Raw genomic sequence first — 23,624 nt, 5'->3', positions numbered from 1 at the left:
CTCACCAGACATAATAGGGCAGTAGTGTTACATTTAAAATACACGGTGGGGATGCTTTTTTTTTAAGTGTGAGAATATTACTGTATTTTTAAAGGTTTGGTTTTTTTTAAAATTTGATGTTTGTTCCTTCTCAAATTCTCTGAAAAAAAAAAAATCTATGGACTGGCCGTGAATTTTGTAAGTGACTAGAGACTTTTTTTATTGGTTTTGTCTGAAATGTCCTGTAATGTTATTTTTATCCCTACATTTTGTGTACTATATCTATTTATCTATAGACAGTTATATAAAAATAAATATACAATACGTGGCTCTTTTCACTCTATCCACAGCTTCGTCTCTAACTGGTTGGCCTCCCCTGAACTAGATGTTTACATCCCTCGTCTGTAATATGGGCCACCCCCAATTTTCTAGACATCTTCTCCAAAGCACATTGCCCGATTTCACCCTCTGCTATTATTACCAACGCAACACCACACCTGCTTCCTCAGAAGCGAATACATGGGGGGTAAAAACCCTGTCCCTGGAGACCAAACGTACTGCCTGACGAGCTAACTGGTCGCTGACGGCTCTGGGAGTCGGAAAGGAGCCATCCCATGACAACAGTACATCAGCACTGTGAGAAATGGTGTGGGGCAGGAAAATCTCAATCCACAACCACAAACAATGATCATCTGTTCATCAGAAATAGCCAAGAGTTTACATCTCTATCAGCCTGGCCATTAAGGAGCCGCCGATAACCCTCACCACCCAGCTGCCAGTCAATTAGTACACGCTTGTATTTTCAAAAATGAGCGTGATTAAAGTTGTCATTTCACATGTCCATACAGAAAATCGATCCCTACCTCATTTGGCAACAGAAGGGGCTTGTTGGATTCATCTCCAAAGAAGGGGGAGTGGTATAGCTGTAAAAACACAAAGCTGAGAAGAGAAATTAAATCCTGTTACCGTACAATAAAGCCCACGTCCATCTACATGGCAGAGATGTTTGAGATGAGCTGCTCAGTGCAGAACCCCTCCTCAGTTGGCCCCGTAGGTATCTGCTCCATTACTGTTGCTGTATATGCACATACCATAAACCTCACTAGCTCACTCGTGTGCCTTCTCTATACCAGAATGGCCACTGGATCTTTGGAAAAGACAAAGGCGTGGAAATCAAATCCTGCCTTGGGCCATTGTTTACTTCAGATCTAGAAATTTAAACAAGGTGCTTAGGCTCTGGACTCATGGAAATATTTTACTATTTAATATACAACCAGCAAGGTAAAAATCATCCCGTTAGTGCCTGGGAATGCTACTGGGCTCAAACACCCAATCTAATTTACTTTCCCCCCCACCACTGTTCATGCTGTTTACCATTCTGCATTTGTTTTCTCTCCGCCAGAGAGATAGCTATGGACTAGAGACTTTTTTTAAATGACTAGTTCCCTGGTTTATAGTTAATTTGCTTACTAGCTCTCCTGCATTCAAATTGCAAAGGGGAGGAATGTTAATTCAACGTAATTGTTCTTTGAAAAGAAAAAAAAAAGTACAGAAATAGCTGGGATGCCACAATTCTTTTTGCCCCAAAATTCAGGTTTCAGATGCTAACACATGGATTAAATTAGAGAAAGTTCTATCTCCTGGCTGTTCAGTTTAGGCTTCTAAGACCCCAAAACCCACGCGTTGAATTTAAACATGTCTAGCTACCCCTCTAAATATCTTTGTTCTGAGAGGCCCCCAGAAGCCGGGTTGAGAACCCCCACCCAAAACCCACCCACCTTGGGTTTATTCCAGGTACTTTCTCAGCATTGGAGGCTGCTGTCCTGCTCTTGAGGGCATCTTTCTCGATCCTTTTGCCCCTCCGAGAAGGGGCTGAATCCGAGATGGTGTATCCTCGAGGACGGTGGCCACTGGGTGAACGGGGTGAGGAAGAAAGGACGTTGCAATCCAGCCTGGATGTACCACTGAGTCTAGTGTCATCCCCTTGGCTCAGCCAGCTAGCGGCTCCTTCTCCTTCCAGGTTCCCAGACTGAGATTTTGATTTCAGTTCCGTGCTCAGCCTTCCGGTTGCTTCTTTACTGTTGGGGTCCTTGAGGACTTCCTGCAGAGTCTGAAGCTCAGGGGAAGAGCTGGACTTGCTGAGCGGCTGGGAAGGCTGAAAGGAGAGCTCTTCCAGAGTCCTGCCATCCTCCAAAGGAACAACCCTGCCAATGGGAATTCCGCCAGCCGCCAGTTCGTCCGACTTCAGAGATTTCTCTTCTTGACTAGACGTTGACGAGGACTTAGGGGGGAACCAAAGCAAAGCTGTTTTCGTGAGGAACACCTCGACACGATGCACAAAAGCTCACGGGAACGACGTGAGTGGACAGGGAGACATCGCCACTAATCAACACGCTACGCCAGGGGTGGGGAACCTGCAACCCAGAGCCGCATGCGGCCACCAGTTTGCCTGGATCCGGTTCCCCAGAGTTGGGGCTCCCCTGCCCATCTCCGGCCTTGCCCTCCCTCCTCCAGCCCACTCTGCACCTTATCCTTCTAGACCCATCAATGCCCCACACCCAAAGCCCACTTCCCTGCAGCCCACACACGCTGAACCCCTCATTTTTGGCTCTATCCCAGACCCTGGGGGGGGCCCGCAAAAATCTACTAGTCCAGGCCCCCCTAGGCTCTGGTGTGCAAGGGGAATGTCTTTCTGCTTCTCAGTCAGGGGTCATGGCAGTGTGGCGTTTTTGTACTGGGGGAGGGGTTTTTTTGCAGCTCACTTGTGTGCGGCCCCCGACTGGTTTTCCTGTGGGTCAGCAGCCCCCCGACCCAAAAAAGGTTCCCCTGCACTATACCAAAGCATTTTAGCTTCAGTATGAGCAGATAGGGCCTAGTCACCTGGGCAGAAGCCTAGGTGCCGAGGTGACAGGCAGGTACCATTTCTCCTGTATATGAGCCTCCCCGTCGCTTCCGAGCATTTTGCTCGAGTTAACAGACGCAAACGGAGAACGCGGACACATCTGCAGTTGACACTGAAGCCCCTTCTCTCGCTTGGGAAGGTACGATTACCAGCCAAATGCACGACAGCCTTACCCGGCTGTAAGCCTGGTGGGCTTTCATGAACTTCTCCTCGCTCATGCCTTGCTCAGAGCACACCGCCTTGAAGTCTTCAAACTCCTGAGACGCCAGGGAATCGGTTTCTCTTAAATCCGCTTCCTGTGGGCTCCCCTCTTCCAGAACTACTGCTGATTCTACCAAGACACAAAGAGAATAACTGAGGCATGCAGAGAGGAGTGGCATGATGGGACCCCGTCCTTTCCTCTGAAGTACCAGCCTTTTCCCTACTAGGATTTTAGAGGAAGGCCATATTGAATGGGTGCTATATCGTGTCTCTGATCACCGGGTGCAGACTTCAATGGCACATCAGACTTGCTAGAGGTCTCCCCTTCATACAGAATAATTGATCGACTTACCCTCACACGAAAGGATTACACAACTGCTCTGTCACACTAGGCACAGTGGTGCCAGACCATTACTAATGGACAAGTAGTGAAAAGATCAGAGACAATGGATCCTTGTGTATGTTAATACTCAAGTATCAGGACAGACAATAACTAGAGAGAGGTAAGGGAGCGCATGACTAGCATTACAGCTTGTTATTGAATAGGCAATGAAAACATCAGTTCTACGCAACTGTGGAAATGAATAAGCCTTGTATTCATTCTAGGAGGAGATAAATGCTCTCGTGCCTCATGTGGAGGAGGAGACGAGAAAATTTACTAGAAGCCATTTACTTGCATTTGGACAGTCCTCTCGGTATGCCTCGGTAGAAGCAAAACAGGGCAACCTGGGCCTTATTAAAAGGACAGGAGGGCATCGTTAATATACGCACTGCAGCAATCTCAGGAAAGTTTGTGTGTGGCTTCCAACTAGACAAATAGCTAATGAAATAGAACGGCCTGAAAGAAAGCCCCTTGGAAGCGCTATATATTGTAGGGATGTTAAATTTCGATTAATCAGCTAATCGAGTAGTTGGAGTTTCCAATTTCCACTCGCCCCAAGTTCTGACTGCTGCGCTGCTCACTTGCGCTTCTCCCCTGGGGCTCTTGCTACATTTCAAAAGCAGAAGCGCAGCAGTCGGAACCCGTGCCTCTGTCGCCCCTGTCGATGGTGCTGGGGTAAAACCAGCTTTTAAGCGGGCTCCTGCTCCTCCCAGTTGCTGCTTCTCTCTGACAGAGGCAGCAGAGGTTGGGGAGGGAGGGAGAAGCAACTAGTCAAGTCACTACTCGACTATCGGATAAGCTTATGCTTATCGGACAGTCGACTGGTCGCTTACATCCCTTGTGTAAGCGGAGAGGTTAGTGGAAGGGGGAATCAAGTGTCTACTATACACAGTAACCCTGAATACAGGAATGCGTTTGACCGAAGACTTCTGTTTGCCTTGTTTTTTTTGTCCTGAGGAAAAGGCTGAAGTACAGGAGGCTTCCCACTACACACACACAGAATTGGAAGACCAATCTGAAAGGCTAAGATTTGTTTTCCAAAGTAGAAATTTTTAAGAAACCAAAACGTTAGCACACGCACACACAAAAACAAAAAAATCAGCCAAAAAAAGGCACTAAAGCAGCTTTCCCTGGATTGATTTCAGCTCGCAGGACCAGTTATTTCAAGAAGCAAGTAAGAGTTAGCATTGCACACGCAGACCTTCTAAAAACGTGCTGATCTGGTTAGCTGTCCAAGCCAGAACACACCTGCCCATACCCTCTGTGCTTTTCACTGCCCTGGTTCTAATATTATGGCCAATTTTGCTGGTGTTTGTTAATCATTTGAACATCCAGTAATTGCACTGCAGGGGGAAGCAGGATAACAAGAGTGAAGAAGGAGGATCATAGAAGGCTAATGTGCTGCAGCATGTGTGTATCACTTTAATAGCCTCATGTGGATACAGAAATCCCCAGTTCTGGATAATCAGCTATTCCATATCAGATTTCCCACTGAAGGAAGGTGGGATTTCATTCACCCAAGGAAGCATTGCAGACCCAAGGCAATGCAAGTGCTGCCGTTAGAGGTATCTATTTTGATTACTATCGAGAGGTCCGATATATTTTGGAACTAGATGATAGTGCCAAAGCTAGAGGAGGAAGATTTTACACAGCTACTGAATCTACAGAATGCAACAATGCGTTATCTATTTCTCCTTGAAGCAGCGTTTGGGTTTTGTATGGTTAGTTTTTTTTTTTTTAAATGTGCAACCAGCCATTATACAGTAGTTTCAAACTTTGACTTTCTAACCAGCTTCTTGTTTCAGATGGTTTCCCCATCACCATTTTTGGCTGAATGCTCAGTTCAATGTGAATGTGGCACTGCACCTACGAGGAGGCACTTTCTGAATCAACCCAGAAAACACAAACCCCGATTCCAAGATCCAGTTTAAAAGTTAGGAAACTCAGATCTTTAACAGGTCACTCGATAGCCATAAGTCTCATGAGCTATGAACTCACCCCACCCAACAAGGGCTGCATTAAAGTTCCTCGTGCTTGCAAAGGTTGTATCTGGCTTGGACTTCCTCATGCTAGTCAAGATCTCATTCGTCTAAAGTAATGAGACCAGCGGGGACAAACAGGAAACATGGAAGGGTGATGAGGGATGAGGGAGACAGTTTCTATGAATCAGAGGTGTTCTTCTATGGCAATGTTTTTTTTTCCTTAAAGATAGATAAAAATACCTGCCCAGGATATGCTCCTGTGCAACTTTCCTTGACAACTGGACTGGTACAGGGAAGAGAAAGAAGCCACTGCAAAGGGAAATCAAGTGAGCAGCTACATCAAAAGGAAGGAGAGACTATATGAAAAAAATTAAAGCAGCACAGAGTTTAACGTAACCAAGAGCCTAGTTTAAAAAAAAATAAAAGCAAGGAACAAGCTGGAAAAGTCTCACTAGATGTAAAAAGGGATAACTTAAGGATAGAGGGTCTTGCTGGTACAAATCAAGGGGCATAAACACATTCAAACAATCCGACTCAGAGATTGTTCTCTTGGGAGAAAAGGAGTTTGATTTTTTTTTTTAAATCTACAGGAGGGGTTAAGTTTACTAGGGTACCAGCACAAGCACGAAATGAGCCCAGGCCGTTTCTGAGGAACACGAATTTCACAGGGGTCATTTAACCATGCATTTTATGGTGCTTGGTCCTGCCGTGAGGGCAGGTGACTGGACTTGATGACCTCTTAAAGTCCTCTCCAGTTTTAGTGCTCTCGGATTCTATGTAGGAGAATTTAAATAGCAGGATATGGATAAAGGATCAAATACAGAGATTTAGCCTCTTTAAAAAGAATACATGCATCAGCATTACAATCGCAACCCTTCTGTCTAGTTCAGCACTCCCTAGTCCAGTGGGCTGGCATGATTTTAGTTAGCTGGATGTCCACTTATCAAGGGTATAGCCAAGTTTCCTGTGGTCCATTAAGATTTGTTTACAGCCAGCCCTGGCTCTCAGGGTTTTGGGCTGTTCTTTAGCTCTAATTTATGCCTAAATCTCTTCTCAGAGCCCAGCAAGCCGTGGAAATGTTGGTAATGCTGCTAGCCAATACTGACTTCCTATGGTTTGGCACCGATCCGGTCAGGCCGGACTAGAGAAGTTCAACCAGTACATGAATATGGCTGAAACAATTCACTGCAGATTCAAAACACTGTACGCATCAACCAACAAGCAGGTCTCAAGTTGGCTATTTCCATATGGGAAAGCTAGATCAGGCAGTATTGGTCTTTACATCAGAACCTGTGGGTGTTCAGAAAAATCCAACAGCCTGCTGGAGCAGATGAGTGTTTCAAACAAAGGGCACCATCCAATTTAGCCCTCCAATTTTAACTGCCTGCACACGTTTTGAAAGAATAAAATCAGATCCCGCATCTGCAAGGTTTGATCACAAAGCTGGACCTGGGCACAGGCATTTTCACTTGGCTCCCAGACAGCCTGCCCTACAGCAGACAGCACTGTTCGGTCTCGTGTGCCGCTAGCAGCGACTCAGTCTCTCAGAGTCCGAAGCAGCATGCCCATTAGGTTTGGACTGAACGGGGTTAACTCACAAGGCTTGGAATGCCACAGTTCGCCAGCATTAGCGCTCCCGATATTACGAACACCGGTGGAGCTGCACCCATGCTAGCATATTTGCCCAAAGTCTCCTGGGGCAGAGGAGTGGATCTTTGAGAAGCCCATCATGAGAAAGTCAAATTCTTAACACACTCATGCCTGAAGATTCAGAAGCAAAACAACCCTGCTATTAACATCACTCGCCCTCTGCCACGTCATACTGAAGTCACTTGCAAAAGAGAGCAACAGTGGGGTCGGTAGTGACCCGTTTACTTAGTAACCACTGCTCGACAGAAGAGTCTAGGCAAGAGGTAACTAAAACAGGAATGCTGGAGAAGACCTATTCAGAAACACAGACAAGCACTGCCTCAATTTTAAACAAGCAGCAGACCAAAAGACAGGCTCCGGTCAGTTACACCGGAGGCATGTTTAGCTTGAGACCACTAAAAAAAACCAAAAACAGCTCCCTTTTAGGAAGAAGGGGTACTTAAGGGAAGGGCTGCCTCATTTCTCATGTGCCATGGGAGAACAGGAAAGGCTTAGTTCACTGAATACTAAGCACATGAAGACAGCTGGGCCCTCCCCATCCTGCCCTTAGTTTTTACTTTGTTACCAGATTTGCAACCTCTGCGGTAATTCACTGTAGGAGACTGCTGCAGACTCCCCTCATTTCATACAAGCTAGTGGCAGCTCCCTGGGACATGCTATGCTCCTCTCTCACCTGTATTGGAACGCTGAAGAAGAGATGGTTTGGACGTCCCAGTGGCCAAGCTGGAGGAAGGGACAGAGAGAGACTTGTACAAAGCCGTCTCTCTGTGCTCCTTAAAGCGCTCAGCAGCCATGAGTGCGTTGGATAGCTCCTGCAGCGGCATGTTGTTTATATCCGATGAGAAGGGGCTGAGCGGGTTTTCCAGGCTCATTAGCCAGCTTGTGTTTCCTGGAAGCGAGGGGAGTAAAGTTAGATCTTCTCTCTCAAACAGCCAAACTCAGCAGCATAAAGGCCCCGGAACTTGCAGGTAAAAATGAGGTTGAGGAATTTGAGGGTTTCCTTGACATTTAGCAGCTGACTCAGTTAATCTCCCATTTTAAAAGAGAATCAGTCCACAGAGCCACATGCAACTCTTCCCCAAAGCTCGTTAAGCCCTGATGTTTTAGCGCAAGATAGGCTCTCTAAAGGTGATCAATTACTGGGTACTGTAAATGATAAAAGGTCCATTCTCTCACAAGACAAACTTCCAGCTGAAGTACTCAATTCTTGTTTCCGTGTGGCTTTTGGAACATATTGGTGGCCCAGAATTTGGGGATTACCCTGGTTTTTCAACCTTCATGCCTTCAACACCATTGCTGCTCCTTCACACACAGCAGTCACGCACAAGGTTATTACTCCAGCAGCAAGCCTTTGTGACGTTAGCAGATTAAAATAGGACACTGTAGGTCATGGTTGCTACCACTGTTGTACAACTGCAACACAACTTGTGCGAAGTGTTATCACGTAAAGTGTCCATGCAAAAGTTAGGATTCGCTAACTAGGATAATCCTATTTGTATGCATGTATCTTTTTTTTTTTTATTTAGAGTCCTGAATACGGACTACCGGTATTTCAAATGGGTTTGTTTGTAGGGTAGCACTCACAAGGTAGCCAGCCATTCTGTTGCTAGCGTGGTGGATCTAAGTACTAAAATAACCACCCGTTTTGGGGATTGCCTGCCCTGTTTTTTGCAGTTCATTCAATCTCAGCATGGCCCCCTGGGATCTCGGTCACAGCCTGGTTTGCACTTTGGAAATTAGATTCATACGAAGGAATGCAGAGGAGCTCAGAAATGGGAGCATCACGATGACTAGATAAAAGAGGGCCAACACAATGCCCATAGCTATCCGTGCAGCAGGAGTTAGGTCACGTAAGGATTTGAATCTTCTCACAGGAATCATAGAACCATAGAACTGGAAGAGACCTCAGAAGGTCAAGTCCAGCCCCCTGCTCTAGGCAGGACCAATCCCAACTAAATCAACCCGGCCAGGGCTTTGTCAAGCCGAGACTTAAACACCTGTAGGGATGGAGACTCCACTACTTCCCTAGGTAACCCATTCCAGTGCTTCACCACCCTCCTAGTGAAATAGTTTTTCCTAATATCCAACCTGGACCTCTCCCACCACAACTTGAGCCCATTGCTCCTTGTTCTGCCATCTGTCACTACTGAGAACAGCCTTTCTCCATCCTCTTTGGAACCCCCCTTCAGGAAGTTGAAGGCTGCTATCAAATCCCCCCTCACTCTTTGCTTCTGCAGACTAAACAGACCCAAGTCCCTCAGCCTTGGAGCATTTTAATTTTGCATCATTCAAAGGTGCAATTTCCAAAGACCTGGCTGACAAATTAAATGTTAAGACCCGTGAGATTAAACAGCATGGAAGAACTTCAGTTACGCTTAGTGACATGGGTGCTTGTTCCATGTAACCCCAAATGCTTAGCAAGTCACAGCTCAGAAATCCCTTCCCTCAGTTGGTTAAAGAGTACCTGTAGGTCTCCGGACTAATATTTCTGCCCAGCCCTGTGTGAGCAATGGGACACAAGCAGCCAGGTTTGTTTTCTCTTTCTGTAGAGGAGCGTGGGCCCCGGATGCGGCTTTCTCTGCCCGAGGTGCAGAAGCAGAAGCAGGACTCTGTAAGCCTTGGGGGGCAGAGCTGTCTAAAGCACCAACCCGTAAGGCATGGCCACCTGGGAAAACAAAAGACATGGAGAGTAAAAAAGGAAGAACTCCCGGGTTCAGTTTGAGACACACACAACTGGACCAATGCCAAGAAAACAGGTAATAAACAGTTCCATGCACCTCGATAGCATCTTCGGTCCATGTGTCTCTCACAGATGGAGGGGACATGGGGCTGGAAATCTGGCAGATGTACACATTGGTCTATGAAGCCAGGCAGAGGGGGCTGTAAGACATGGCTCCTTCTGCAGGTTTCACAACAGCTAAGGTGGGCAGGCAGAAATCAGCCAGTCAGGGAGCCAGCATTCACTGCTGCCACTCATTCCAGTCCTTCTTTACTAAGTCCTTAGTCCTGTGAGCAGCCCAATCTCGGCCTTTTCACTTGTATAAGTCTAGCGGGGAGTCTGGACACACAGATCAAGCTTGCCCCAGTATGGCTGCAAGTCTCCAAGGATAGAAATGTACTTACCAGACATTGACCTGACTCGGTTGCGAGACCCTCTGCAGACCTGCTGGCCAGCTTGAGATTCCAGTTTTGCTGGAGCTTCTTTCGTTTGTCTCACTTGCGAAACAGGGTCTGAACTAAGAAGGGGGGAACCACAGATAACTAGCAACGCAGTGGGTTATAATTCGTACCAGCCCGAAACAAAGGCTCATTCCTGTATATGAAACGGTGACTTCCAATCCGTTTAACACAATGGCTTTTTACTGGTATCATCAGGGAAAGGTTTGTAAAAATCCGCGTGGTGTTTACCTGGACTCTGTGTTGCTCGGGAGATCCCCTGAGTCAAGGCCCAACAGCGACCTCGTCCCGGCTCCAACACTCGTCGTGATAGTCACCAGCTTGTTACCAACCAGCCAGGTCTTCGTCCTTCCTCCAGCCAAGAGGAACTCTCCTACAGGAGACCTAAAATACAGTCGAAGTGAGAACAACTCACATACGTCGCCCAGCTGGGACGTTATCTTCCACACTGGGGTTGGAAAAAATTCCTGTTCTTTCCACATTTACGTGTGATGTTTCTTGCAGACTACCCCAAGGGAGAGCATAAACACTCTCCATCAGGCCCTCTCCAATATCAAGTACTTCTCTTGGCTTCTAAACAGTGCAAATTTAATCCTGGCCTTGCCTTGATGCAGCCAACCCCACCGCAGCAGGCCTTGTCCCTGCTATGTGCCTCCTTCCAGGACACCAAGTTGGACTATCAAGGCACATCTGCACGACATGGACTGCAGCACCGTCAATCGTCCATCTTCCAGGGTTCGATTTAGCAGGTGTAGTATAGACCTGCTAGATCGAACTCAAAGGGCACCCCCCCGATGCTCCTGCTCTTCATGGCAGTAAATGCTCCCGTTGGCCTCCCACTGTGTGGATGTAATATACGTCAACTCCAGCTATGTAATTTATGTAGCTGGAGTTGCGCATCTTACTTCAACCTTCCCATGTAGTGTAGAGCAGGCCCCCGTGTCTCCAATTTGCATGGCACTTTTCAACCTGAACGATCCCCAAACACGGCGCGCACACACTCTGATGTGAAGGACAGTAGTAAGCCGGCACATTGCGTTACATTGTGGGAGAAGCGTTCTGGCTATCTTCAATAGACACATGGAGCAGAAAGGTTGCTAACGGTTTTATGCAAAAAGACTGCACAGTTTTCAATGTATCTACTAGGGATATAATAGTGGAGTCGATTAACCACTAAGCAAAAGCTTACAGGTTAATGCTATAGACTACACGCATTTCCCCCCCTCCCCCGCCAGTACATTTTTTAGCAGGCAGGCCAGCAGCCAGGCTCAGTCCTGACTTGCCCCCAGCCTGGGACCTATCCCCGCTGCAGCTCTGCATTGAAAGTAGGGCTGTCAATTGACCTGCGTTTATCACAGGCGTTAACGCAGAACAGGATTAACGCGTTAAAAAAATGAATGTGTTAATCGCAGGCATTAATGCTGTGCTGCCTCTTTGAAGTGCCATTCTGGAAGCATTAGAAGCAGCAGCACAGAGCTGGTTTTTAAACTGGCTTCCCTCACAGACCAGCTCCCACCTGGTACCCCGCGCTGCTGCCTCTGATACAAAGGCAGCAGCGCAGAGTGGCAGGGGCTCCTCGGGAGAGGAGCCGGCGCGCACTGGCTGCCGGCCCTGCCCCTGGGGACTATAGAACAGTCGAGTGACCGATGATAATTCATGAGGTACCTCGACTATTCAATTAACCAATATTTAACATCCCTAGTATCTACTCCGAGGCAGGATTTGATCAACTGCTCTAGGGGAGTTTTTTGTCACCCAGCTTCATGCTAAAATCAATGCAGATTTTAGCCAGAGGAGACGGGTTAGGCATTTGAGACTTATGCTCATAAGAGCCTGGAATCTGATCCAGGAATTTCCTGCCGATGAGGCGAGACGTCCCTGTAGGCCAAAGAACAGCTAACACCATAACAAGGAGCTGACTCCCACCTCTTGGGCACCGCCGTGAAATTGGAAAAGACGTAGCGGGCCATCATATCCAGACAGGTCTCCGTGAGTTCCAAGTGGAGGGTTTTTAAGCTGTCATCAGCCTGAGCCATCGAATTCTCATCGGCAGAGCCCAGACTAGAGCTAGTGATGGACGTCTGTATCCTGCTGAGAGAGGGAGTTTGGCACGTGTCAAGTGACGTCGCGAAACAGACCCGGAGCGGTCACCTGATCACCAGTAAGCCACAGAGCCCTCTGCCAAACATGCACATGCGCCCAGACGTACCACACCCAAGGCACACCCGAATCACTTTCCAATCACCATTATTATGCAGTCATTGAAGAGGGCACCTATGCCACCCCAGAACCCCTGGCTTATCTTGAGAATGAAACGGAAGCATGGTTAATGCATATGCAGTTTGATCCAGGTCAGGCCTGAGGGGAGATGTGGTGCTGAATTATCGAGGCAAACAGTAGCGTTACAGAAATTGATTTTTACGGGCAGAAATAAAAATTCAGAGTCACGTAAAATCTAGAGAGACCAGCGGCAAAAAAATTGCACTCTGCACACAATTAGTAGTACATTGATATAAAGCAATTTAGTCTGCTACCTGTTAAGCAATGCAATCTGGAAACACTTATAAGAGCAGGCTGCATTACAGAGATCGTTATAAGGAATGCCTGTAACAGGCGTTTGCAAAAAGATTGGGCTGCACCTCAACTGGGTTATATTCCAGGGGCATCAGATTCTGAAGCGCCAAACGCATTTTCACAATCACTTCTACGGCCCCGCTCCCAACACGCTCTCCCAAACAGAGAAAATGACTTGCAAGGCGATTCCAGTGATAGTATGATCCTTATTTCCGGTAGCCTAACTACTGGCATTTTCAGGTGGAGGAATCTGTAGCCATCCTAGCCAGAATCAGCAATGTAATATTCCAGGACAAATCCGGAAACAGTAGCAAAGGGTTTACAATTGTTAAAGATGTGATATGGCCAAATCAAGAGGCAATGACCAAACTACACGGTAACCCCCCCCCACTCCAGGTGTCCCTAATTTGGGAACACCCGTGGTACGGACCCTGGCAGAGGAAGGAGGAAGCAGCTTTGCGCGCTGCCACGTCCCTTCCCGCTGAGCTGGGGAACGGTAGTGTAGCCACGTGCTCTGCCAGCGGCAGGGTCTGGGAGTGTCGGGGGACACCGAGCGCCAGGTAAATGCCCCACTCCCATCACCCTCATGCCCTCCTTGGCCCAGCAACATCTTTAATCCGGAAAACCCGTTTTTCGGGTTGCCGGATTAAAGAGGTTCAAGTGTATTTCCTTTGGTCATGAAAATATTAACCGGTTTGTAAAAGACTACCCTTCCCAGCTTTGCTGCAATCCTCTGGCGCTAAACCAATGCATTCCTGGCACGTTACTTTATATCAACAGACTTCTTTGTGCCCCTTTCCCAGCAATAATTACATGAATAATGTTCTCTGCTTTGCAGAGAAGGTTCGCCCACAATCCTAGCGGACAATATTCCCATTCATGTTTCAAATTGCCTTTGGAAGGCTGTAATTTTAAAGCCATTTAACAAAGACTCCAGCTTGCACAGAATGCAACCTTTTTTCCCCTTAATCTGTACTTGGCCAAGAAAAGCAGCTTTCATGACTACAGCACCACTGTTTGGAAGCAAAGGGTGATGTAACGCCACCACTGGTACACCACAGTACCTCCAGGAAGCTTTCCCAAGGCATATTTTGCGTACCGAACCCTATTTTTATGTTCGTGCAAGCATCCCGCATGCAAATTCTCCTCCCCCTACCCACCCTCGCAGCAACGTTTCCAAGTGCAAATCTGCTCTTGGGTTCTCCCCCTTTAAATGCCACTACCTGCGGACCACATGTTCCGACACACTGATGCTGCGGGATCGGAAGACATCAACGGCAGAGGGTTCTTTCAGCTCTTTCACTGGAGGAGAGTGATTCAAGCCTTGCTTTGCATTTCTGGCTATTCTTAAACTACTAGGTGAAGAAGCACCAAGCCCCGAAAGAGGTGTAATTGCACAGGTCACAGGAAGGGAAGAAATCATTGTAGGGATGGAGGTTGAAAGGTCACACGTCACATGGGTCAATATTGGGGAATCCCAGAGGGTGATGTGAAACAAAAAAAAATGTCAAAAAGGGAAAATTAAAACATAAAACCAGGCAGAGCTGAAAGCATAAAGTTCACATTTTGAAAACAAGATTGTAACAAACACTACGCACAAAGGAAATGAGTACAAATTAAACCAGAAAGCGATGTAATGGTTGGAATACTACGCTACCCCGAAGCAGGCACTCAGCTTTCATTGCAAGGTTACTCTAGTCTGAAGAGCTGAGCTTGTTTCAACGTCCCACTGTGTTATTCTAGCCAGCGGCTCTCCTGCAATATTACCACGGTCAAATAAGACTTTTATAGAGATTTTCTCCTGAGATCTCAAACCTCTTTTCAATCACTAAACCTCAAAATATCCATGTGAGACAGGTAAATATCTTTGTTTTATCAGTCTGGAAATAGAGGTAGAGAAGTTAAGAGACTTGCCCAAGTTCTGAAAGTGAGCCAATGATTAACCTAGAAACAGAGTCCAGGAGTCTTAACAAATCAGTAAGAGTTCCTCTCAATTTAGACACACATGCTCATTTCAAGTGATCTCCTGCCTCATTCTTGCGTAACTGCAAGCATGAGGCATAAGGTTCCTTTCCCAAAAGCCTTTGGGACATCGGACACAAAATAAACTGTCTAATTTGTCCTCAATGAAATCAGACCCATGGACCTGATCCTGTAAACCAGTGTTGTCTTCAAGTCGTCATTGTCAAGTCCCAAGTCGAGTCTCAAGTCTTAGTTTAAAAAATGTCAAGTCACTTTTGTACAAGCCATCAATATCGACATTTTTGGACAATTTTTTCACCAAGTCGATTTAACAAAATTAGCAAGTCTCAAGTCACAAACAACGAACCCGAGTCGAGTCTCAAGTCGAGTCACGTAGGTGACTTAAGTCGGACTCGAGTTCAAGTCGTGGGACTCGAGTCAACAACTCTGCTGAAAACCCTTACTCACAGACACAGCGTCACTGACAGGGACTTCCACAAACAAGAGTTTGCAGAGGAGTCTTTGTTCCTATCCAATTACAGTTTGCATCCCCTAAGAGAATTTCGAAGAACTATCTACACTGATCCAATTTGGTTAACAAGGGCAACAGCCTTTCCGAATTAGTAGTATTCCAACCCAATGAAATTAAGTAAGTTTTGGGGAAAAAAGACAGATTAACTGAAATTGCAAAGTGAGAGATGATTGGCAAATGTGTCAACTCCAAATTTTAAAAATGAAATGAGATGAAGGATTAGAGAATTTTAACTTGCAAACACAAGACAGGGTGTACAGCTATGGCATTAAGGTGAGGATAGTGTTTCTTTGGTACAAGATCCTTATTATACTTTGCAATTAAGAGAGAAGCACTTTCCCCAGAGTGTTTCAAAGCTATTATAGCCTCAGTACAGAGAAATGCTGAAGCAAGTTGAGTGAACCAACTCAATGAGGAGTCCAGTGGATAAGCCACCTTTGCAAAACTCTGAGGGTACATCTACACTGTAACATTATTTCAAAATAACTAGCGCTATTCTGAAATAACTTAGTCCGCATCTACATGGCAGGCAGTTATTTTGAAATAATGTCAAAATATTGTCAAGCTAGAGGGCTTCTTACTCCGATTCCTGTAACCCTCATTGTACAAGGAATAAGGGAAGTCGGAGGAAGAGTGCTCTATTTCAAAATAAGTGCTGTGTAGATGCTCCCAATTTCGAAAGAAGCTATTTTGAAATAAGCGATGCAACTGATGTAGCTCAATTTGCATAGCTTATTTCAAGTTACGTCCTGCATTGTAGACACACCCTGAGTGACTTCCAGACTATTTCACTTCCCTCCCCTCCCCTCTTTGTAGATGCTACTTCAAAATATCCATGTTCCATAATACCTGAATGGACTTCAGGGTTCTACCTGCATTGATGTACTGATTTCAAAATACTCCTTCCTCTTGGGATGAGTCTGTTAAGATACTTTCAAATGAGCTGTTTGTTGGCTACACAGAGTTTAAAAAAGGACACTGTACCGCCTCTCCTTTCATGAAATGGAAATCCAGAATCTACTGTCACACAGGAACTTTCCACAGCAGACTGATTTCTCTTTCTATTTTTTTTTTTCCTTTTAGAAGGGATCAGAGACCCAGAACTCTCTTCGCAGAATAATAGAATCGCAAAAGGTCAGATTGTGGATCTACCAGAGTTCAGATTGGTCAAAAATAAAGTGGAAGCTCTCAAAATCCACCCAACTACTCCAGTTTGTACATGCTGCTATTAAAACGATCCCCAATGAAATAATGTAAGTGTCCATTATTAAACTATTCTTAAGATGCAGTATCAACAACCCACGGAGATGAACAGAACAGGCATTCCCCTGGCTATTTTTTCAGCCAGCACTATGTTGATTCACATTCTGCTGATAGAATGATCTTTAAAATGTAAGATTAGGATCGGGAGAGATGGGCAGGGGCAGGCAGTGGCATTCTAGTATGAATACACTCCTTTAGCCACCAGCCCATTCAGAGTTTAGGTTTAACACCAGCCCAGACTGTGTCTTAACATAGAACATTCTGGTTATTAGACAATGGACACAGCATCTTTAAGGACACAGACTGTTCACTTCACAAAGCACAGAAAAATTGGTAGGCATTTAAACAGCGACACGCTTACAGTCCTATATTTACCTTTTCGGCCTCTCGTTCAGACTTGTACTGCGGGCCCTGAAACTGTCTTTCTCAGGGGTGTCATCAAATGAAAGGAGGACATTTGACCGCAAACCCTGCCAGATCAGATAGAGATAATGGTTCAAACTGCTGGTATTTACAGTCCATTTGCTACAGCCATGGGCCAATTCTCTAGAGCTACGTTTTTCTTACAGACGGCAACAATATCCACAGATTGCAGTTCTCAGAACCCCCTTGTATTGCAAGGTCCACAACAGCCATTACCTTGGTAATGTAGGGAACAAAGTCTTTCCGGAAGGGAAGGCGACATCGGATGAACCACATAGCAATCACATGGTGTGCTAGGCACACGATGTACTGGTTAAACCTGAACAGGGAAAGATTTCAATCGCGTGTGAATTCTAAACACATTTTCAGAAGAGATGCAGTTCAATTCTAATATTACAGAGACGTGGGAGAGAATAGTACTGTAAGTTTAAGGGAAAAAGGAGATGGAGTGCAATTAGCAACACACACTCCTTATCTTAAAGCTAAATATGGCCATCCCTCAGGAAGACGACTCATCTACAAAAGGATCCCAAACAATTGTAGTTTCTCTCTATAGATAGGAAAATGCATCTCATTTCCCCGATTTACAGATGGGGAAAAGGAGAGGAAAAAAAAAAATCAGCAACAATGAAGATTTGTGAACTTACTTGGAGGGATTTGTGTAGGGCAGAGAGATGGCAAACACGCTCGCATATTGCTCCGCTGCAAAATTCCGATAGAGGTGAGGCAGTCTGGCGAGAGCTGAAAGAGTTTAGTAAGAAAGTAGTTTGTGATGTCTGGAAGGGAGCACTTTGTTACTGACTCAAAGTTTAGCAGAAGGAGTCAGCTTTTTCTAACCCACTTGGTCCCCACAGGAAAGCTAACGTGGCACAACATTCTGTTAATATTATCTTGAAAGGTTTAAGCCACAAGGAGGGGGAAGGTAACCCCATTTTTCCCAATTCTTTAATGTTCTTATATGTAAAGCTTGTTTCTCTTTTCTCAGTGTGCATGTGTATGAGACTGAGCAGCTGGGTTCAATGAGCAAGAGTTGATCAGATGTTAAGATTTTACAGCAGTTGCAGCACTAATACCAGAAATACAGTGAACCCTAGAATAAGTTGTATTTGACCTGAAACTAAATCAAGATGATGCTACTCAAGCTAAATCATACAATTAGCCTTTGCACAGCCACCGAAGAACACAGGGAAAACACAATTGCCATTGCAACTTACTTGAAAGGAATTCTAAGAGAGGTATGGCCATGTTTGCCGTCGCAGAAATGTGGGTTAATTTGACAATCAAGATTGGCAGGGCTTTTATGATGATGTCTGGCATCTCAATGCTGCATACTGATAAAGCCACAACGCACTGGTTGGCACAGCGATAAATTAAGCCATGTTCCAAGCAATAAACCATTTCACGCTAGAACAGAACAGAATATTCATGGTTAAGTAAAACAAGACCGGCTCCATCTGCTACTAGTCTGCAACAAATCCCTACTATTTCTACATACTAAGATGCGAGTTATAATTGAATGGCTAGGACCAGCAGCGAACGGAAATGTTTACCCCAAATGCACTAGATACTTGAAATTACAATTTCAAGACCAAAACTTTAAAAAAAAAAATCTCGGTGGCTCCGCTTTGCTGGGTACATCTTCTAAATCGCAGATGGGACGTTTGTCAACTTGAAGCTTCTGAAATCAATGTTACAATTACAGTTTCTGACGGAATAAAAAGGGACAACAGGTTTAACGCTTTTTTGTTCCCTTTGGCTGGCTATATCAAGGGCCTTCAGATAGGGAGAAAGTACAGCCTGGCTATAGCAGCAACAAAAACATCTATAGGAAGCGCTGTTACAAACGCACAAAGCTCACCATACGAGCAGAGATTTACTAACTTCTCAGCTACAATCCGGCTCTGTTCCTTTTACTCAGGGTGCAGTGTTTTCTGGCAGAACTGCAATTTTCATGTTGAAATGTCCCTTTTTAAGTCTAGTGCAAATATTTAAAGGGTTAATGTACATTTAGAGTGTGTCTACACTGCAGGGCTTAACTCGAAATAAGCTATGAAAATTGAGCTACTTCAACTACGTCGCTCATTTCGAAATAGGGCGTGTCAACACAGCACTTATTTCGAAACAGAGCCCTCTTCCTCCGACTTCCCTTCCTCTTTGTACAATGAGGGTTACAGGAGGCCGAACGTGAAGTCCTCCAATGTGACAGTATTTGGACGCTATTTCTAAAGAACTGCCTGCTGTGTAGACACGGACTAAGCTATTTCAAAACAGCTCTAGTTATTTTGAAATAGTGTTTCAGTGTCAACGTAGCCTTAGTCACCAAGTCTGAAGCAGGCTGGTCTCAGAAAGCGCATTGGAGACAAACGCGACCTTCATCTCCCACAGCCCACTCCATTTACAATACCTGTTTGGTTTTGTCCAGGTAATTATGGTAGGATATCAACGCCGTCAACACTGGAACGACAGCCAGGTGCAAGTCATTGCGGGAGAAGCCATCTGGCGTACCATGGAGCCTCTCCGTTGTCTTTTTGTCTGTAAGCTAATCAGGTACATACTGCGCTGGAGTACTTTGCATTTCACAGGCCTTTTCAACTGCTGTCTTCTTGGGCACATTTACACCGTACACAAGCGGTTCACCCATCCCCTTACAAAGCAATATTAGCTTCCAGGGCCAAGAGCTCCCTCAAGTACATCTGGATGCTGTACTCGGAGCATAACTGTGAAATAACCCCCTAGCTGGCTTTGCACAGAGTTGTAGTGTAGGAGAATGGATCTGCAGATCATCATCACATAAACCTAGAACCCCAAAGTCTTACATGCAGGTTTGTTTAGGGATAAGCTCACGTGTCCTCAAAACTCAGTTTATGCATATACTTTTATAAGGCTATTCTTTAGCAATTCAGGCTTATGGACAGTTAAACAGCTAAAGGAATTTTAGTTTTAAGCTAAAGGAACGGGGCACCTTTGTTGTAGAGGGGGAGAAGGGACAGACTAATGCCAAACCATGCAGGGTATAAAATAAGGTGGCCACATTTCTATTAGAAGTGACGTGGTCTAGACCCCAGGAGGACAGATTGGTGATTACCATGGAGCACAGTGCAGAAGACAACTGATCAAGGTTGCAAGGAGAGGTTAGAAACAGCACTTTGTAGCGGAGAGACTCCGGTAACTTGTTGAGAACCAGTTTCAACACCTTCCACTCGGTCTCCTGGAAAGAAGGGGGAGAGAGTTTAGTAAGGAAGAAAATAACTTTTTCTGGGAAACTCAGCATGTTTTCTATGGTCAATACAAAGCCCATCGAGCTTCAAACAATACATTTGTCACTTGTCTCTCCTGCCTTGTTAGTTAGCAAAGACATTGCTTTTAGTTCATGTATGGGTTGCTTCCAGGGTTCTGCCCATCTGCTTCCTACAGCTCAGATGTAGCATGGACATGTGATGCCATAAAAGGGACTGCTCTCCAAACAGACTGTGAAAACAGGCAGAAAGAGTCCAACCCAGGCCTCTTCTGCACATGCTTCCTCAAGTCATCATACACACACAACAGCTTCTGCAGTCAATCGGGGGGGGGGTCTCCAAAAATATGAATACAATTCCTGCGTGGCCTAGGGCGCTTGCCTGGGGAGGACAGGGTCGTGGGTTCGAGTCCCGCCTCCCCAGAGTTGGTTCGGGTTGGGACGGGACGGGACGAAGGAGAGCCAGGCAGGCCTGGGGCAGCTGGGAAAAGGAGCCTTCCTGTGGTAAGGTGGTGGGGCGGGTTCACTAATGCATTTCATTATTTCCTTTCCATACTCAATGGTCAACAGTTTATCAATGTAGGATGCACTTCCAGCATTCTGAGGGTTTTATTATTCATTTTACATCCTCTCAGAGAGCCTGGGTGACCTATTTCCTACTGGCTTTTGGCCTCTGCTAAATGAAAAAAAAAAAATCACCCCCCCCCCCCCCTATTTCATGGTCTGCTTTGCTCAGGAAGCCTTTTGCTTGTGCTCCTCCTGGTGGCTGAAGAGTTATAGGATCATGCGCAAATAGATAGGAGTTATAATTCTTGAACGGAAAGTGGATTTCAAGAAGTTATTTAGATGCCTTCAGTAGGTGTTGGGCAACCTCAGTAAGATCAAGTCAGTCCCATTTTAAATACAAATGTTTACCATCTTTATGAAAAAGTACTATAGTATACAATTTGGCTATTATGGGAAATGGTGGGTAAGTCTCAAAGATTATACTTTTGAGATAGGATTAACTCATGGTTATGTTTTATATATTTCCCCCCCCCCAAAAAGCATCCCACCAGACAATTTTTAAAGCTCTTTCCAAGTAAACTGATTAGGTGCAGCATTACATATACAGATTAATCAGCCATCGTAAGTGACCGAGTTAAAAGCTCTATTCCTTCTTAGTTTAAGGTGTGGTATGCTCTTCCACAAGAAATATCCATTTAAAACATTTCTATGGAAAACTTTTGGGCATAAAGGGAATAAAAACTGATGCTCCTGGAAGATTTCAGCATTAACATCCCACATGCTTGAGCTGGAAACATGTTTCTGAATCTCTCATTATTCAGAGCTCCGAATGTGTACACTAAACTACACTGTAGTGGAGTTAATCAACGTACTTGCTTCAAACACTGCAGAAGGACTTTGAAGAGCAGTGAGTAGGGCAGGTAGCCCATCCGAATAGAGCCATTCTGGGAGGAAACGCTGGGACTCCCTGATGGAGGAGAGAGGGTCCCAGCAGGCTTTTTCTCCGACACCCTCTTCTCTGGTTCTCTACGACATGGAAAGACCAATTGAGTGTTTCAATAGCCATTACCGGACACGAAAGCAAGATGGGAAATGCATATGCAAAGCAACAGCTTTCAAGGATGTGCCTAAGCCAACTACCTGGAAACAGGCATCACTTTATTATCTACAACACAGAGTGCTTCCTTTTCAGAGCTTTCTGAGCTAGAAGGGTTAAGTTAAAGCAGCAGTGGGCAATAATTTTTTATGGGATGCCACTCCAAGATTTTGGAAAGTGGTCGAGGGCCACACTCTTCCATGGTGCTAATGGAGATGTGGGGTATGGATTGGAGGTTGGGTGCAGGAAGGGAGTTTGCGGTGTGGGACTGGGGTGCAGGAGGGAGACTGGAGTCTTGGAGGGAGTTTGGATGAAGCAAGCGGTTGTGACCTAGGACAGGGGGCTGGAGTGCAGGGGTTTGGGATGTGACCTAGGGGAGAAGGGGATTGTGATCTGGGGCAGGAGATTGGGGTGCCAGATCTGGGAGAGGGTATGGGTATAAGAGGGGGACAGAGGGTTCGGGTATGTTGAGTGGGAGGGCGGGACACAGAGTTGGGGCAGGAAAGGGCAGGGGGGGGGGACAGAGCAGGCTGTGGCCAAGAGACTTACTTGTCAAACTAGCCTGCCTCCCTGCCGAGCTTAAAATGTTACCCAGCCAGCCAGCCAGCCTGCTTACCTGGCCACGTACTTCAGTGAATAACTGAGCCCAGGAGAGGGGGCGTGATTCTTCTTAGGTGCCTGTTATTCTAACAAGCAGCTCCTATTGGCTGGTTTCTGCCAGAAAACCGGCCAATGGGAATCTGCTGGAGGCAGGGCAGCTCTTAAAACTTCCCCCTCCCCTCCAATTTCAAAACAGAAATGGAGCGCTGCAGCCACTTTTCTGCATGGCGCATGGAGCTGCAGGGCAAGCAGGGAAGCCTGCCTGGGGCTCCCCACCGCCTTAGTGGGCCAGATCTAGCTCACGGGTTGTATTTTACCCACACCTGAGTTAAAGAGTTGGTTTCCACCAGACTAGGCTGTTCAGCTTGACATGGCAACAATTCCACAGATCACTGTACCACAGCTTAATCTCTCAGCCGCCTGGCTGACAATCACAAACAGCCAATTTATAAACTCTTGCAGAATAGCTACGTCAATCCCAAGAACTCAGAGGCTCCAGAGAACTCTGCATGCCACGGATTTGCAGGACTGGCACCAAATTTATTTACTAGGAGAACCCCACAGCCCCAGCCAGAACTATGGATGTGGTCTGACAACCGCTGATCCAAATTTTGGAGACTGAAAATAATTATATAGAGACCATGACAGATTATTAATAGGCAGGTGAGAATGTCAATGTTTTGAAAGCACGCGCAACTACAATGCAATGAGAAACATACACCAAGTCACAAAGGCAGTAGGGGCTAAATCTGACAACTCCGTCCTTGTTGGTCAGGCCAAGGCGGTGGAGGGAGTCCGCTCGAAGCATCAGAAGAAAGTCAAATGCCTGCAACAGAGAAGATGTCTCGCTGCATTCTGGAATGACTCAAAACCTCTGGGGATGGACTATTCCCCCAGCCCCTCACCACCCAAGCTGTTGTCATTTCTGGCCAGCAAGAAGATTCCCTCGCATTGGGACTTCCATTCCCCAAACTCCTCTGCTATGGAAATGATTATACACAGGACCATCAGAGAACTAACATTTGACACCTGCACTGATTGTTCTATGGCTACAGAGGCACAGAACAACCCTAGAACACTAGAGCTGAAAGGGATCTCGAGAGGTCATCGAGTCCAGCCCCCTGCCCTCACGGCAGGACCAAGCACCGTTTAGATCAGT

At 45.9% G+C, this 23,624-nt stretch overlaps 1 protein-coding gene across 8 annotated transcripts in view; it reads right to left on the bottom strand.

Moving 5' to 3' along the window:
- Window positions 1-23,624, bottom strand: part of TSC2 (TSC complex subunit 2) — a 56,488-nt gene that overhangs the window by 10,526 nt on the left and 22,338 nt on the right. For 2 of the 8 annotated variants that reach the window (XM_075899844.2, XM_075899848.2), the window contains exons 18-34: window positions 23,185-23,291; window positions 21,642-21,795; window positions 20,113-20,235; window positions 19,432-19,566; window positions 18,242-18,431; window positions 17,675-17,768; window positions 17,244-17,346; window positions 16,980-17,074; window positions 14,071-14,202; window positions 12,200-12,364; window positions 10,505-10,657; window positions 10,220-10,332; window positions 9,561-9,761; window positions 7,770-7,985; window positions 3,055-3,212; window positions 1,758-2,260; window positions 843-918 (exon numbers count right to left, since the gene is read on the bottom strand). In XM_075899844.2, the coding sequence (XP_075755959.2) occupies window positions 843-918; window positions 1,758-2,260; window positions 3,055-3,212; window positions 7,770-7,985; window positions 9,561-9,761; window positions 10,220-10,332; window positions 10,505-10,657; window positions 12,200-12,364; window positions 14,071-14,202; window positions 16,980-17,074; window positions 17,244-17,346; window positions 17,675-17,768; window positions 18,242-18,431; window positions 19,432-19,566; window positions 20,113-20,235; window positions 21,642-21,795; window positions 23,185-23,291 (2,718 nt within the window). Of the gene's footprint in view, window positions 1-842; window positions 919-1,757; window positions 2,261-3,054; window positions 3,213-5,686; window positions 5,756-7,769; window positions 7,986-9,560; window positions 9,762-10,219; window positions 10,333-10,504; window positions 10,658-12,199; window positions 12,365-14,070; window positions 14,203-16,979; window positions 17,075-17,243; window positions 17,347-17,674; window positions 17,769-18,241; window positions 18,432-19,431; window positions 19,567-20,112; window positions 20,236-21,641; window positions 21,796-23,184; window positions 23,292-23,624 lie in introns of all 8 variants that reach the window. The other 6 variants (XM_089769326.1, XM_075899846.2, XM_075899845.2 and 3 more) reach the window with 6 other exon arrangements.

This window comes from Pelodiscus sinensis, chromosome 15 (genome assembly GCF_052426305.1).
Source record: "Pelodiscus sinensis isolate ZL-2025 chromosome 15, ASM5242630v1, whole genome shotgun sequence".
Classification (NCBI taxonomy): Eukaryota; Metazoa; Chordata; order Testudines; family Trionychidae; genus Pelodiscus; species Pelodiscus sinensis.
The sequence above is the reverse complement of the archived record's forward strand: the minus strand, read 5'-3'. Positions and strand labels throughout refer to the sequence as shown.